Here is a 15,369-nt window from a genome sequence, read left to right on the forward strand (position 1 = left end):
TGTTTGTGCCTAATCAATAAAAGGAATGCAAACAAATAACATTGCAGGGCCGTTCCTTTCAGGAATAGGTGAAAACTTTGAGCAATCATAGTAGAAGAAACAAAAGAATACCAACATGGTGTGCCTGCATTTTGCCAAACTCTAGAAAAGCATAGTAGCCTACTCGCAGCATCCTGAATTAATTTCCTGTGAAGCAATCAATTTAATCACATCTGAATGCACTCCTACACTGCCATTCTCCCCAGGAAAGTGACGGGCACAATGTCAACAATGTGGAAACACAGATTATATCATTGAAGCCTGATGTTGTCAGGGGGCCTTGTTGCAATTCATACTATGTTCCCACTCTAAGTCAAATGTAAAATTCCATGACTTCCCTAACAATACATAATGACATAAATGGTACAATATACTGACCAAAGATTTCAGAGTCGTCGCGTACCGTTCAAGAATCTTCGACTTTTTTTTTTAGAGTGGGAGATGAACAAATGGACATTGAATAAACAAGTTTGGGCTAACCACAACTGGTCAAGCAAGCAGTGAAGCTAATATCCAGATATAAACTAATTCTGCATGGAAATATATTTGTGTTAATATATTTTGGTAAGTAAAGTTTAAACCAGGGGTTCCTAAACTTTTCCACGACAAGGGCCCCCAAATACCATTAGGTTCTGGCCAAGGACCCCCTTGATGTGTTATTAAACCCATCGACAATACTACGGCAAATGTAAAAATACATTAAGCTAATCCTAATAATTATTTTAGCCACAAGCACTTCGCGATGGAGCACCCAGTGTGTAAAAATTGTATTTGGGGCTTTCTGCTATATGAGAGCTATCACTCTACTATTATTCCCAGTCCTTATCATGGGAAATTTAATGTTAAGATATGCCTCACATTATTATAATGGCATTGTATAACAACCCTCATAGTAATTTACATTTTAAGTTTTTCAAATGTATTTGTTGCTTTTATTTTTCCTTCCAACTTGCTGAGGCCCCCCTGGCACCCCCCACTTTGAAAACCACTGGTTTAAACTGCTACAACAAAATTCTCTGGCATTACAGGACTTTGCTCAAAAAATGATCTCCTGATTTTCTGTCTGGAATAGACTTGATCAAAATTCCATGACCTGCGGGAAACCTGTATGGTATAGGTAGTTTGTGTCTGGCCAACGTTGATCCTTCAAAATGTATAAGTATATATACTCTTTTGATCCCGTGAGGGAAATTTGGTCTCTGCATTTATCCCAATCCATGAATTAGTGAAACACACTCAGCACACAGTGAGGTGAAGCACACACTAATTCTGGCACAGTGAGCTGCCTGCTACAACAGCGGCGCTCGGGGAGCAGTGAGGGGTTAGGTGCCTTGCTCAAGGGCACTTCAGCCGCTTCCTACTGGTCGGGATTCAAACCGCCAACCCTCCGGTTACAAGTCCGAAGCGCTAACCAGTAGGCCATGGCTGCCCCAAAAAAGAAATGATCTACAATGTTACACTGAACTAGGAGCGCTCATATCGGCAATAGCCATGCAGAATACATTGACTGACACTTCAACTTTATTCTAAGTAACCATCTCTATGAAACTCTCATTTAATGTTATTTTTTTCTTTAGTGTTGTATGGAAGCAGTCTTAAAGGGCCATTACATTATTCAACTGTGCATAACCCTAGTTTATAAGAGTAACCACACACACAAACAAGTCATTTCTTTTTTCCGACATTTTTTATTCCTGAAAAACAAAAAGGCAGTGAGTGCTTATGCAGTCAGGACACAAGCGCCCCCTACTTCTTTGATCTTCTCCTCAGCCCTGCGGCTGAAGAACTTCGCCTTGACGATGACTGGCTGCTTGGGGAGCTTGCCTTTACCCAGCACCTTGAAGTAGCCCTGCAGAGAGAGAGAGGGAGAGAACTACCATTAGCATCCAATGCAACCCTGATTAACTACAAGCAAACACCACAAATCATACTTAAAATGTTATATGTACGCTACAATACAACCAGCATTGTGGCAATCTTCCAGTGTGAAAAGAATTACATTACATGCACATTGAGTAGTAGTGTCACTAGTATACAGCAACCAGGGAGTTTGCTGGTCAACCTCCAAAGTAATGACGAGGCATTTCACCATTTTCTCCTACCTCCTCACCCATTTTCTCAAGGCCTGATTATACATGGAGATGGACAAATCGAATGTTCAGTAATTCTGTAATGAATATTCAAGCTCAGTGGGTCACAAGATGCTACACAAACAGCACAAGGTGCCTTTCTTTATATTATAGACCTCATCTCTGGCGCTCATGGGAAAATCGCACAAAATGGTAATTTATCCATATCCATTGCCAGAGGTAGCCTAACTGTTGTAACATTGCATTGTGTGGTCAGTTTGCTTTTAAACAGACATCAACTAAAAACCTAACCAGACACACAAACACGTAGTGAGTAGACTGAAGTCAAACTCTCAATGAACTTCAGGTGATGCTAGGCATCTACACGACAATGTAGGTCCACAACCACAGTGAATGAGTTGACCGACCTTTTTTTATTTTTTATTATCGCTTTAGCCAAGAACACCCAAGGATCACTCACTGAGTAGCAATTTATGGGAAAAATAAATGAAAAATCACCACTGGAAAAAGCTCTGAAGAACACACATAATGAAGCCAATAAGGAAAAAAAATAAATATTAATGTAGAAGTCACTCGCCAAAAGCAACGGCCCTGAAGTACAGCACATGAGATATTGGGATTTACTTAGTAACAATGCTACGGTTTGTGAAAAACACTGGCTCATACATTGCCTTTACTGTCCTTTAACAAGGCTGAGACTGGACTGCACTGGAATGGGTCTGATATCCATCGCTGGCATGATTAACTGCTACTGCCTGCTAAGCTGCACTTCCAGCACCTGGTTGGGGACACCTTGGCTCTGGGACACAGGTGGTGCCTTGTCGAAGTCCGCCAAGCTACTGGGCTATGCTGGCTACTTTTGCCACCGTACGGAGTCGGGCTAGCTTTTCCAGAGTCTGTTTGCCCAGAGAAATCACTCAGGACATCTGACCGACAGGCGCATCCAGAGCCCTGAAGACGGCCTAGCATTGCCCTATGGCGTTGCCTGGGTGGGGTCTGTTCAAGAGCACTCGAGACTGCCAGCAAATCCACCAGGTTACTCTGTAGCCATGCAGTCATCATTGCCCATGGACTTTCCTATTATTTGTTCATTTGTCTGTTGTCTGTCTTTAGTCAAGGGTACGCTGGCGAGTACACCACTCTTTCGGCATCTTATATTTGTTTGTTTGTTTGTGTCTTGTGTGTGAAGCACTTTTGTTGTGCATAGAAAAAGCACTACTCATGTTTGTCTGTAAAGAACTTTGTGCTCAATGCTTGAAAAGTGCTATATAAATAAAAAAAATTCTCTCTTTCTGATAATACATCTAGATGTTGCAACACAATGCGCTGAATATTTTAAGGTACTGGAGCTAACTCAACTTGACAAATCACATACTTGTAAGTCTGTCTGAAATAAGCAGCAACATATGTTAAGGCCCAAACTTCAATCAATAACATCCATCATCCTTACCTCCCATGCAAAACACCACAAAATCAACCAGAGATTGTGGGACATTCTATCCAATGTATTAATAACAATAATGAAACAAAAACAAAAAAAATACTCCCAGGTGCAATTCCAGGAAAGGACTTCAACACAGTAGATGATTGACAACCGACAAAAGGGTTTGACCTCATAACAAAAATCAACAGACCAGTAGGTATGTAGTAGCCTAACATAGCTGACATTCAGATACTTACAGCTTGGACCACATCAATGATGGGAGCAGGGCCATCAGGCTTCTTGCTGTAGTTGACACGGGTCTGTTCGCTCACCAGCGTCCACAGCTTGTCCAGGTTGACCGTTGGGCAGTGTGTGGTGTTCCTCTTAACGTGGTAATGCCTCATGCCCACCTTACCGAAGTACCCAGGATGGCTGGGAATTGAAAAGAAAGTCTGACCACATACTTCTGGCTCATAACAGACATCTAAATTCTACCACCAAAATCACAGCTTTGGTTTATAGTATCAGGGTTATCCTCTGATGTTTACGTTAACAATCTGAAGCAATGTACTTATATTCGAACCGGTTACTCACTATTTGTCGAAGTTGATTCTGTGATGATGCATGCCACCAGCATTACCACGACCTCCAGGATGCTTTCTGTGTTTACCTGACATCAGGAAAAAAACGGTGGTTAGCTACTTGGGGTTTTGTCTTATCATAGGTAAAATGAACTTATCACAATCTGGCCACCTAGTGCCTATCGTTAGCCGACGGTACTCACCAATACGGCCGTGTCCATGGCTGACGTGCCCACGGAGCTTCCTGGTCTTGGTCTTCTTGGTAGGCTAAAACGATATCACCCATATTAACAATGTTAACTTACAAGAACACATTAGCATCACTACATGCATGAGATGTGCACCTCTGAGCACCTCACACATGATCAAGTAGGTTAACGTTAGCGGCATTAGCTAATGACTTCTAGGCTAAGAATGCGATAGCTAGTGTACAGATAGTCCCCAACTGTACAGTACAATAATAATAATAATAATAACAACAAAATCCAAAGAGGCCATGCTAAATCCACACTGCAACTTGTGTTTATCCACCCACAGACCACAAAATAAGTACAGCAGTTATCGAGCAGGGACGGTCCAGACAAATGCTGACATTCAGGCTGGGCTCAAAATACAATTTGTCATGGGAATTGTAATGAAATACTAGCATGTAAAAGAAGCACTAAAGACATTTTGTCCAACCGATTATATCAAGTAAACTGATGGACTAAAATAATACTGGATGACGATAGATTTTCTAAAAAACCGCCGGTGGAAGTTTTCTTCATGATACTCACCATCTTGGAGGAAATCGGAGAGAGGGAGAGCAGACGCAATTCTCGCGTTAATGTTCGAGACTGTCTGTCTATCTTCAGCCAAATGCAACAGCGCCACGCTTTGGTTGGATGAATTTATGTCTGACGGCTGAAACTGAAACCAGAGAATGTCTATTTATTTATTTTTTTTATTTTTTTATTATACACAAATTACCATACAAATTATAACAAATAGGGGTACAAGAATTCAGCACAAAGAGGACATAATATCAGAGCATATACATATAGTTCTGTCAGCTTTTCGGCTGTTGAGTCCAACAATAGTGTCCATGTAGAATTTGACTTCATTTTGAAGGCTGCAAAACAAGGTTTCCCTCCTGGTGAAACGGAACACTGTCACGTAAAAAAGCGTACATAATAACTTAATTTTGTAAGACAAATTATACTCCAGATTGTTTGTGTACTTCATAATCTCGCGAACAACACTGGTGGAGTCTTTTTTTTAAATTTTTTTTTATTGGTAATTCAAGTACAATAAGCATGGGTCAAAACAATCCATAAGGAATCCATCTATGTACAGGATCAGGTGTAATTAAAAGGAGGAAGCAAGAGAAAAAAATAAAATAATAAACAAAAAAAAAAACACAACAGAGAAAAAAAAATATATAACTAGGGCTTAGTCATTAAATCATATTCTGTAACACTGTTCAAAAGTTGGTGGAGTCCTAGTTTGTTTGTAAATCGTCTTTCCCATTCCAGGCCTATAGATGGCAGTGAATGTACTGAATATATTACTTTGATTTAACGAAGAAATTACGAGGAAGTAAGTTTGTATGGTTCCCATGCCTGTAGAGCTTGTTCTACCACGTTGGTGTTGTGGTGATGGCTACTGCACAGGTAATACCATACTTAATCACAATTATGCAATCCGTCAGTTAAACGTGTGTTTGTGTAGCCAATAACTTTGTCAAATCGCCTTTGAAGAAAACCAGGAATGTGATGAAAGACTGAATGTAAGTTTAGTCGGGCAAGCTAGCTAGCCAGATGCCCAACATGCATTCTACAATAGCTAACTTTTTTTTAATAACAACCCAACATAACGGGAAATTAATAAAGTCAACACAAGTCAGTATTTTACTCTCAGCAAGTAACTTTAGTTGAGCTTAAGTCATTATCGATAAACATTGTTTGATGGTTTTAATTGCTGTAGTGAGCTCAATGGTTTATGGTTTTATGCGCTGTAGTGAACTCATAGATTGTAGTTGTGGGGGATGGATGAGTATGTTGCAGATGTGTAGAAGTCCGCCGGCTTCATAAAGTAAAAGGCCTGCCACATCTTTGTTGTGAAATCCGGTAGAACTAATACATGGCAGGATTTTTTACTTTCTGAATCCGGACTTTTACATCTCCTGGTATGTTGGTGATCGCAGTAGTGGTACATGTACAGTAACGTCTGTAATCTGTTCAGACGTGTTTTAAACTGATTTTGTTGTCTTACTACAGGATGTTGATGAGGAAGTGCATAAGGTGAAAAGTGAAGATGAGGAGGATAATGACCCAGACTCTGATGATGAGGGGAGTGAGAAAGAGGATGCTGAGGAGAAAGAACCTAAGGAGCCAAAAGTCCGTGACACACCAGAGGATATTCATTTTGATGCCATCGTAAACACTCTAGCATTTCATCCTAAAGAGGATATCATTGCAGCTGGCGATATTGATGGCGACATATATTTGTAAGTACATGTTACCCATAGCATCTTACTCTAAACTGAATCGTCTTATTCAATCTTATGCTATATGTATGTGTGTTACAATACAAATGTTTACAACACATTAATATTGTGTTTGTTTACATTTAGCACTTGGGATAATCTTGTTTTGTTTTATGTTTATAGATATTCCTACTCATGCACTGAAGGAGAGACAAAAGAACTGTGGTCATCAGGTCATCACCTGAAGTCCTGCAGGAAGGTGGCATTCTCCGAAGATGGCCGTAGTAAGAAGTCTTTTATTGTCTCTTATTGTTAACACAGTTTCATACTAACTTACTGGGGGGGTCTGTATTCAATATGGTAGTTTACATGTGTTGTGTGTTCTGATGTGTAGCTTGTCATCAGGATATTGGCAGTTTTGGGAAATCTATCTACAAAGTCTATTTACGATGCTGATTTGTCTGAAATTGTTAACCCTCCCCACCCCCGCTCTTAGGCTTGTTCAGTGTTGCTAAAGACAAATCGGTGCACATCATGGATGTGGAAGCAGGCAAGCTGATCAAACGTATTACCAAAGCTCACAGGTATTAAAACACACTTGGACACTTCCTGCACACTTGGAAACACACTTACACGTAGATTTAAAATGTGTAATTTGCAGCTTATTAAGTACAGCTAAATGTTTGGCTTATAAGTACAGCTAAATGTTTGGCTTGAACATTGAAGAGATGACTTTCTCTCAAGAATGGTCCAACCTTTAACCTCACCTTTAAAGTCATATCAAAGTAAAGTGGTGATCTTGAATGTAGAAGACTGTTGTCAGAATTTCAAATGCCAGTGCAGTAGTAAATGTGTGTTGAGCACCTGTAGCACTGCAGCCATCTTTCCTTACCCCGTGCCTCTATGCCAGTGTTCCCATCAATGCCCTGTTGTTGGTGGACGAAAACGTGCTGGCCACGGGCGATGACGGGGGCACCCTGAAGGTCTGGGACATGAGAAAGGGCACGGCCATCATGGACTTGAAGCACCATGAGGACTTCATCAGTGAGATTGCCATAGACAGCGCCAAGAAAATCCTGCTTACCTCAAGGTAGAAATTTCATTTTGCATTTTTGCTCTGAATTGATATATCTGGTATTATTAAAGTGTAATTACATTAATTGACTCCAAAATATGTTATACTCATATCTTTACTAGGTCTAGTATACAGCTGGATTAATACTATCTGAAATGTGCTGTTCCGTGCCTTTTGATATGAGCCTGATTATTCAGACAGATATCTAAGTAAGCCTCTGATTTTAGGTCAGGTTCAAGTTATTGTACCATTTAGAGATAAACAAAAATAACACTTATACATTGGTTTTGACTCTTTGGAGGTATGTGTTATAGGTCATATAATAGGCAATTTACCAAACTTGTTTGTTTTTCTGTTGACACAGTGGGGATGGTACCATGGGTGTCTTCAACATAAAGCGTCGGCGGTTTGATCTGGTATCTGAGTACCAGAGTGGAGATCTGACCTCGGTGTCCATTGTGAAAGTAAGTACCAGAATCTGCCACTAGAGGACAACATATGCCACACTTATTCCCAAAGCTGTCGGTTATGTTTCGGAGGTTATGTTTTTGTTGTCGTCATTTGTCTGTCTGTTTGCTTATTTGTTTGTTTGCCCATCAGCAGGATTATGCAACAAATTACTCAGGGCAATTCAGTGGACATTAACTTTGGCCAAGGAAGAGGCCGTTTTGGTTCTGAATCCAAGAACCAGATCCAGAATTGTTTCCATTTCTTTGACCTCGTGTGAGACCGCATTGTTTAACATCTGCTGGCATTGGTGCCATATGCTGGCCCTGGTGGAAACCTCTGCTCTCCAACTGCTCTGTTAGTCATTTAAGTGCCAAATTAATTCCTTGTTCTAGATAGATAGAGATAGATAGATACTTTATTGGTCCCCAAGGGGAAATTCAAGGTCCCAGTAGCTTATGACACCACACACAACAACATAAACAGGATGATAAAAACAGATTTAGTCAACAGATTTAGTCATCTACATGACTAAAATGAACAGTAAAAGACACTAAAGATACTAAAACAAGGATCCACATGAATGGACTGTACTGTACTGTATAAGCATGAATGATCCACATGAATGTAATGTAATGTACAGTACCCTCCAGAATTATTTGGGGTTACCAAGTCCCCCCCAAAATCTTCAAAAGTGACCTCATTGCTAATAGCTTATTAGGGGGCATGCTAGGTAACAGCCTGTCCAGTCATTTAATTACCAATGTAAACGGCAGGAGTTACTTAATGGTACGGTGACTTTGTCTGGAAGTGTGGTCTATTGTCAGATGAAATGAAAATTGCGCTCTTTGGCTAGAAACATGTTAGGTGTGTTTGGCATATATAGAAGAATGACTAGACTGAAAAGAATCCCATACCTAATGAGAATTATGGTGGAGAGGCTGTGCTATTGTGGGGCTGTTTTTATTCCCAAAGGCCTTGGTAATCTAGTTAAGGTGCATGGTATCCTGATCAACAAGAAAAACCTGAACATTTTCAAAGGAAATCTGTCCAACTCTGACAAGACACTAAAAGTTGGTCATGATTGGATCATTCATCAGGTCAATGAACCAAAACAATCGTCCAGATTGAAACAAATATGGTTTACTGAACACAAAATCAAGCTTCGGCCATTGCCATTTCAGTCCACTGATCTAAACTTCATAGAGAAATAGTGGGGTGAGTCAAAGAGGAGAATGCACAAGTGTGGACCTAGGAATCTGGACGATCTGGGGAGATTTGGTAAAGACGACCGGTCTTACATATCTTGCTTTGTATTCTCCAACTTTATGGGGTGTCATAGGTGAATATTACAAGCTGTTTTATTGGCAATGGGAGGCTTAAGAAAGTATTATAAGCAGGGGTGCCAATCATTGTGAGCAATGTGTTTTGATTAAAAGAAATAGTGCAGATTAATTGATTCCGTATGACCTTTGACCCCAAGGCGTTCTAGTTAGTAACCATTAGACTGTAAAATGAAGGAGAGAGAAGAAAATGTGCTGCCTAGATCATTGATTAGAACATTTACTTTTAAAAAACAGCCTGATGGTGTTGATAAAAATAAAGTGTTGATTAAAATAAAGTCCTCTGCAATGTCTGCAGCAAGGAATTTGCATATCACCGGAGTTCGTCAACTCTGAAGTCGCACATCAATGCAAAGAAATAGTGTTGACATTGAGGGGAGTGTTCATTTATTTTCATTGTGTCCCCTAGGTTCTATCTGTGGCCTGAAATGCCTTGTATGTGAAAAAAACTTCTTCCCGAAGCACTTTTGAATTTATTTCATCAGCATATTAGGTCATATAGATTATTATGGCCATTATGGACAATATAATAGAAAATTGTAAGCATAGTCATATAACAGTTATAGTATAATTATATGGACAAAATGGAATTATAGCAGCAGTGCAAGGATAGTTTTGCAGTAATAGGGTATCAGCCATTGGCCAAGTATGATGTGATGTTAGACCACAGTCCAGACTGGGAGATGGAGGGAGGGGTTGTACATATGGGCTAATATAGCCAGTAAACAGTGTAGACAGTGTAAGCTGTGGCCTACTGGACAGTCAGTACAGTCAGAGGTCACGGAACTGTAAGTGTAGAGGGAGGAGTGGAGGCAGATGGACTATGCAGAGAAGTCTAACTCTCCTCTTCAGTCTAATTCTCCTCTTCCTTAAAGTGAAGCATTGAAGAGTTGTGTGGCCCTGGGGACAAACTACTTCATCAGTCTGTCAGTTGTGCATGACAGTGAGCGTAGTCTCCAGCTGGTCAAGCTCTTCTGCTTTATGATAGTGCTGTGGAGTGGATGACACTCATTGTCCAAGATGTTGATTAGTTTGTTCAGGGTCCTTTTGTCTGATATTGAAGTAATGCACTCCAGTTCAGCTCCCACAACAGAGCCAGCTTTCCTTACCAGCCTGTCTAGTCGCCCAGCATCCCTCTTCTTAGTGCTTCCTCCCCAGTATACCATAGCATTGACGAGTATGCTGGTATAGACTGGTAAAGCATCCAGAGGAGCTTGTTGCAGACGTTACAGTACAGCCTGCTCTCCACTTTCTTGTAGAGTGCTTCAGTGTTGACTGACCAGTCCAGTTTATTGTCCAGATGTATCCCCATATACTTGTAAGTGTTTACCACCTCCACATTGACCCCCTCAATGGTGACTGGCAGCAGAGCGGGCTTAGACCTCTGGAAATCCAGCAGTTGCACAAATGCCACCATCCACCATTGCACAAAGTGCTCCACCAGGCTCCTGTATTCCTCCTCCTGCCCATCCCTGATACACCCCACAATTGCAGTATCATCTGAAAACTTCTGCATGTGGCATGACTCTGTGTTGTAGCAGAAGTCAGACGTGTACAGGGTGAACAGGACTGGAGAGAGCACTGTTCCCTGTGGAGCTCCAGTGCTGCTGAGGTCCCCTCTGCCAGGTCCCCCTCTCTAAACGCCATCTTTTTCCTATTTAGAAGGGTCTTGACATTGCTGGTTCTCCAAGGCTTGTTGTTTGGAAAGCAGCGTACAGTTCTCGTGGGAACAATAATGTCAGATGTTCAGGAAGTCAGTTGTGCAATGTGTGACCTCCTCCAGATCCTCTCCATTCTGTAGCACACTCCAGTCAGTGGACTCAAAACAGTCTCTCAAAGCCTCATCTGCTTCTGGTGTCCACTTTCTGAAAGTGCGTGTGGCAACCGGTAGCCTCTGTACTTTTGGCTTGTACAATGGCTGAAGATGAATGAGGTTGTGGTCTGACTTTCCTAGTGTTGGTATGGGGGTGGCTCTGTATGCATCCCTCACGTTTGCATACATGAGGTCTATTGTCCTGTTTTTCCTAGTTGGGCAATCAACAAACTGGTAGAAATTAGTGAGGGTGGAATCCAGTGTTATGTGGTTGAAGTCGCCAGAGATCGCAAAAAAGCATCTGTGTGTTGAGTTTGGAGCCTTGCAATTGTAGAATGAATGAAATCACATGCTGTGTCCAGGAGGGCTCGTGGCGGAGCGTAAACAGACAACAATGGCGTGCGAGAACTCCCTCGGCATGTAATATGGTCGGAGACTAAATGCAAGTAACTCCACATCCTTACAGCATACAGTCTTTTTAACTGTAACATGACCGGGATTGCACCATCTGTTGTTTATGTATATCACCAGTCCACCTCCCTTTTTTTTTTTGACAGAAAGTTTATTGTCTCTGTCCAAACGAGCCACACTGAAGCCAGGTAGCTCAACGTTAGCAGTGGGGATGCAGCTAGTTAGCCACGTCTCCGTGAGACAACTCAGGCTACATTCCCTGTAAAGCTTCTGATTTCTTACCAGGACAGCCAGTTCGTCAGTTTTGTTAGCCAGTGAGTTCACGTTCCCCATCACTACCGATGGAATTGAGGGCTTGTATCTCCACTTCTTCTCCCGACGCCTCGTCCTCACTTTAAGTTCCGCACTACAGTCCCGAAAGCACCACAATTCATCGGGGATGTTAACATGAACACCACCGGCATGCCTTCGTAGTGCAAGCAGCTGATTTCTTGTATGAACAAGTTTGCTACCAGAACGTAGTGATAACTGATCCATATCCATAGGATAGAATAAAAACTGTGTACTGGTTGTGCTTACTGTGTACTGGTTTTAAACATGGTGAAGAAGTATTGCCCTCTTGCTTTTGTTGAGGGTACTTTCATTGGATGACTGCTTTTCTGCAGCTTGACACTTGCTGTGTGTGAGCTTCTCTACAGATTTCCTTTGTTATCAGATAAAATGTTGTCATGGCAACTCAGTCTGTTTGTAAAATAGTCAGCCATCACGAGAAGGCAGAATTGTATTTATGTAAGCCTCCCACTCAGTCCTTTTTAAGCAATTTCAGCTCAGTCACATTTAGATTTGCATGTATTCATTTAGCAGACACTTACACATGTCAATAAGATTACAAGGTCTATTCTTCCCCATAGCAATTCGGGGTTAAGTGCCTTGCTCAAGGGCACAACGGTGGTGGGTCTTTGTGTTCAGGTTACTGCATGCTAGCCCAGCTTCTTAGCACTACGCTACCACTGCCCCGACACAGTCATATGTAGAAGGCATGTTCCCTTGATTCATTTCAGAAACATTTAACAGTTTTGTTTCATCTCAGATGTAAGTTCTAATGATGTACATATGCTCTGACTTCTTCCATCTCTCTCAGCGTGGTAGGAAGGTGATCTGCGGCTCCAGCGACGGCACTATCTTCATATTTAACTGGGACGGTTTTGGGGCGACCAGTGACCGATTCTTTGTGCAGGCAGAATCTCTGGACTGCATTGTGCCGATCACAGACAGCCTGGTGTGTGCCGCCTCCATGGACGGAGTTATCCGGTGAGTCCCTCAAATAGCACCGTTCCACACAATCTCTGATTTTACAGGAAGACACTATACAGCTATATAGTCTGGATATGTGAAACTTTACAGGCCATGAATTAAGATGAGTTGTTCTTGTACAAAAGTAAACTTCTGATTGATTGGTTTTCAAACAATTTCACCGTCAGAGATTATATTTCCAAAATTGGAATTAAATCATTGGAGTTTTACTGGAGTTGTGGTGTGCTCCTGTTATCTTAATCGTTTAGTGTAAGGTGCCAGTCTGGGCTGTTTTTAAGTAGGAGTGTAAAAATCCATTGATACGTCTCAATACATTGACTTAATAGAAAACAAATCGGTTGCATCAGCGTGACATCGTTGTGGATCGTTCATACAAGCCTCGTTGAGTTCCTGTTTATCTGGTGCCCGATGGGAAAATATTGGAAAGGAATCTAGTTGGAGTCTTGTAAATAGTGACCCTGCAAGATTCCCAGTCTTTGCAAAATCATAGTCTGTGACTGGTTTGTGACTATAAAATCTGTGACTTGTCTTTATATACAGTATGAGAGGGTGGAAGACTCTGGGCAGTATAAGAAGAAGAGGCAATGAGACGCTAGAATAAAAGTCTCACACTTAAAGAACACTTTAATTCTGGGAGCTCTTGAAAGAGGCCTCGCTTGTCTGCAACAATGAATAGCGTTCAGCCATTATAAAACATGTTCTGTGGTCCATTTGAAGTAATTGCTTATAGATCGTGTAGATAGTTTGAGAGTGTGTGCAAGAATAAGGCAGGAAACTATGCAGACAAAATACCTCTGCATACAAACGTGCAGATGAAGGACTGGTTAATAGCGCCTGCGAAGAATGCAAATATCGAAATGTCCCTGAAATAACCAAATATTGTGTCAGTCATTTTTTATGTAAATCTCTTTGGCGCCTGTCATGAATTTTTGCAAGAATTTTTCGCATTACTGTCTAAAGCATTGTGAATACTCAAGGGAGCTTTAAGTATACTTAATTCTCAGATACGATTAAGTGGAGAGCAAGGCACCAACAATTCCAAGCTCATGGGTTCATGACCAAGGGGTTTACTCACTGTAAAAAAAATCTGTACTGTACTGCAAATTCATTTTGATAAAAGTATCTCCTAAATACATTACCAGAAAATATAACATAAAGGCGTGTCTGGATCTTTCTTTTGTCAAATAGAGCCATCAACATTCTGCCCAACCGGGTGGTTGGCAGCGTGGGTCAGCACAAGGGGGAGCCCATAGAGGAGATCGCCCGTTCCCACGACACACGTTTCCTGGCCAGCAGCGCCCATGACCAGCTGGTCAAGTTCTGGGACATCTCCAAGCTCCCCGAACTCTCCGTCAGCGACTACCGCAAGAGGAAGAAGAAGCACGGCAAGCTGACATCGCTCAGCAAGAAAGCTGTTGGCAATGGAGACAACTTCTTCTCAGGGCTAATGGATGAGCCGGACACTCAGAACAAAAAGGACAATACGAAAAAGGAAGATGACGATGATGATGACGACGAGGACACTGACAGTGATAGTGGCAGTGACTGAAAAACTCTGAACTGTTTAAGAATGTCACTGTTGAACATATGTCTTTTATTGTTTATTTTGTTTTGGTTTATTTGTACATTTTCGCTATAACTGTTGTCTACTAAATCTAAACCATGCCACCTATATTGCAACACTGATTCCACTGAAAGGATATCGGAGAAGTTATATGAACCAAAACATTTTATATAGAAAGACTGGCATATTGATTGAGGTCAGCCTAGAATCAAGAGTCATGTGAAGGTGTGTGGCGTCAGTATCCTATATGCCTGTTTTTTTAATGTTAATGGGTTTTTTTTTATGTCCGTCATAAGACCCCAGGTGTTGTTCACCAGCCCCCAACCTTCACACCCACCTGACATTTCACTTTCACTTGGTCTGTTTCAGACTAGGCTACAGCACACTAACCATCACTTAGTTTGGTTTTACTTACTTTGGCACTGGGACAAAGCTGGTAACAGCAGAAACAGTTAACAAAGTCTTTATCATCAACATGGAGAAAGTAAGTGGTGTTGCTTGTCAGTAAAGAGGGCGCCCTACACCTCCTGCTCAGCGACAGCAACTTCTTCCCATTTCTCTCGGGGAGGGAAAAGCTTGAATACATTTGGCTGATTAGACAATTTCGTAATGAAACGGAAGGAAGCCATGGAAACAGCAACAAACTGTACACGTGCCTCTACACAACAACATTTACCGGGAGGAAACAAAAATGAACGTCAGCTCATTTTATTGCTTTCACTTGTGTCCTTTGAAGTTTTGAGAGAGAAAGAGACCCACCCTGGGAAGTGGAGGATTAGTAGGAGTAATGTCATTACTTCCT

General features: G+C 41.5%; 2 protein-coding genes across 2 annotated transcripts; one reads left to right on the top strand and one right to left on the bottom strand.

Moving 5' to 3' along the window:
* Positions 1-1,707: 1,707 nt before the first annotated feature.
* LOC121724626 (60S ribosomal protein L27a) lies at positions 1,708-5,023 on the bottom strand (the record flags this gene model as incomplete). The annotated part of the gene is made up of 5 exons (XM_042111318.1): positions 1,708-1,888; positions 3,810-3,984; positions 4,147-4,222; positions 4,337-4,400; positions 4,910-5,023. Coding segments are annotated over 5 exons (558 nt in total), but the record flags the coding sequence as incomplete, so codon positions are not given.
* A 682-nt stretch (positions 5,024-5,705) lies between these two features.
* On the top strand, positions 5,706-14,836 carry wdr55 (WD repeat domain 55). Its single transcript, XM_042109463.1, has 8 exons — positions 5,706-5,785; positions 6,392-6,621; positions 6,784-6,884; positions 7,097-7,184; positions 7,511-7,690; positions 8,040-8,139; positions 12,831-13,000; positions 14,192-14,836. Exons 1-8 carry the CDS (start codon positions 5,771-5,773, stop codon positions 14,550-14,552), a joined length of 1,245 nt encoding a protein of 414 aa, XP_041965397.1. The 5' UTR covers positions 5,706-5,770; the 3' UTR covers positions 14,553-14,836.
* The last annotated feature ends 533 nt before the right edge of the window (positions 14,837-15,369 follow it).

This window comes from Alosa sapidissima, chromosome 11, assembly GCF_018492685.1.
Source record: "Alosa sapidissima isolate fAloSap1 chromosome 11, fAloSap1.pri, whole genome shotgun sequence".
Classification (NCBI taxonomy): Eukaryota; Metazoa; Chordata; class Actinopteri; order Clupeiformes; family Clupeidae; genus Alosa; species Alosa sapidissima.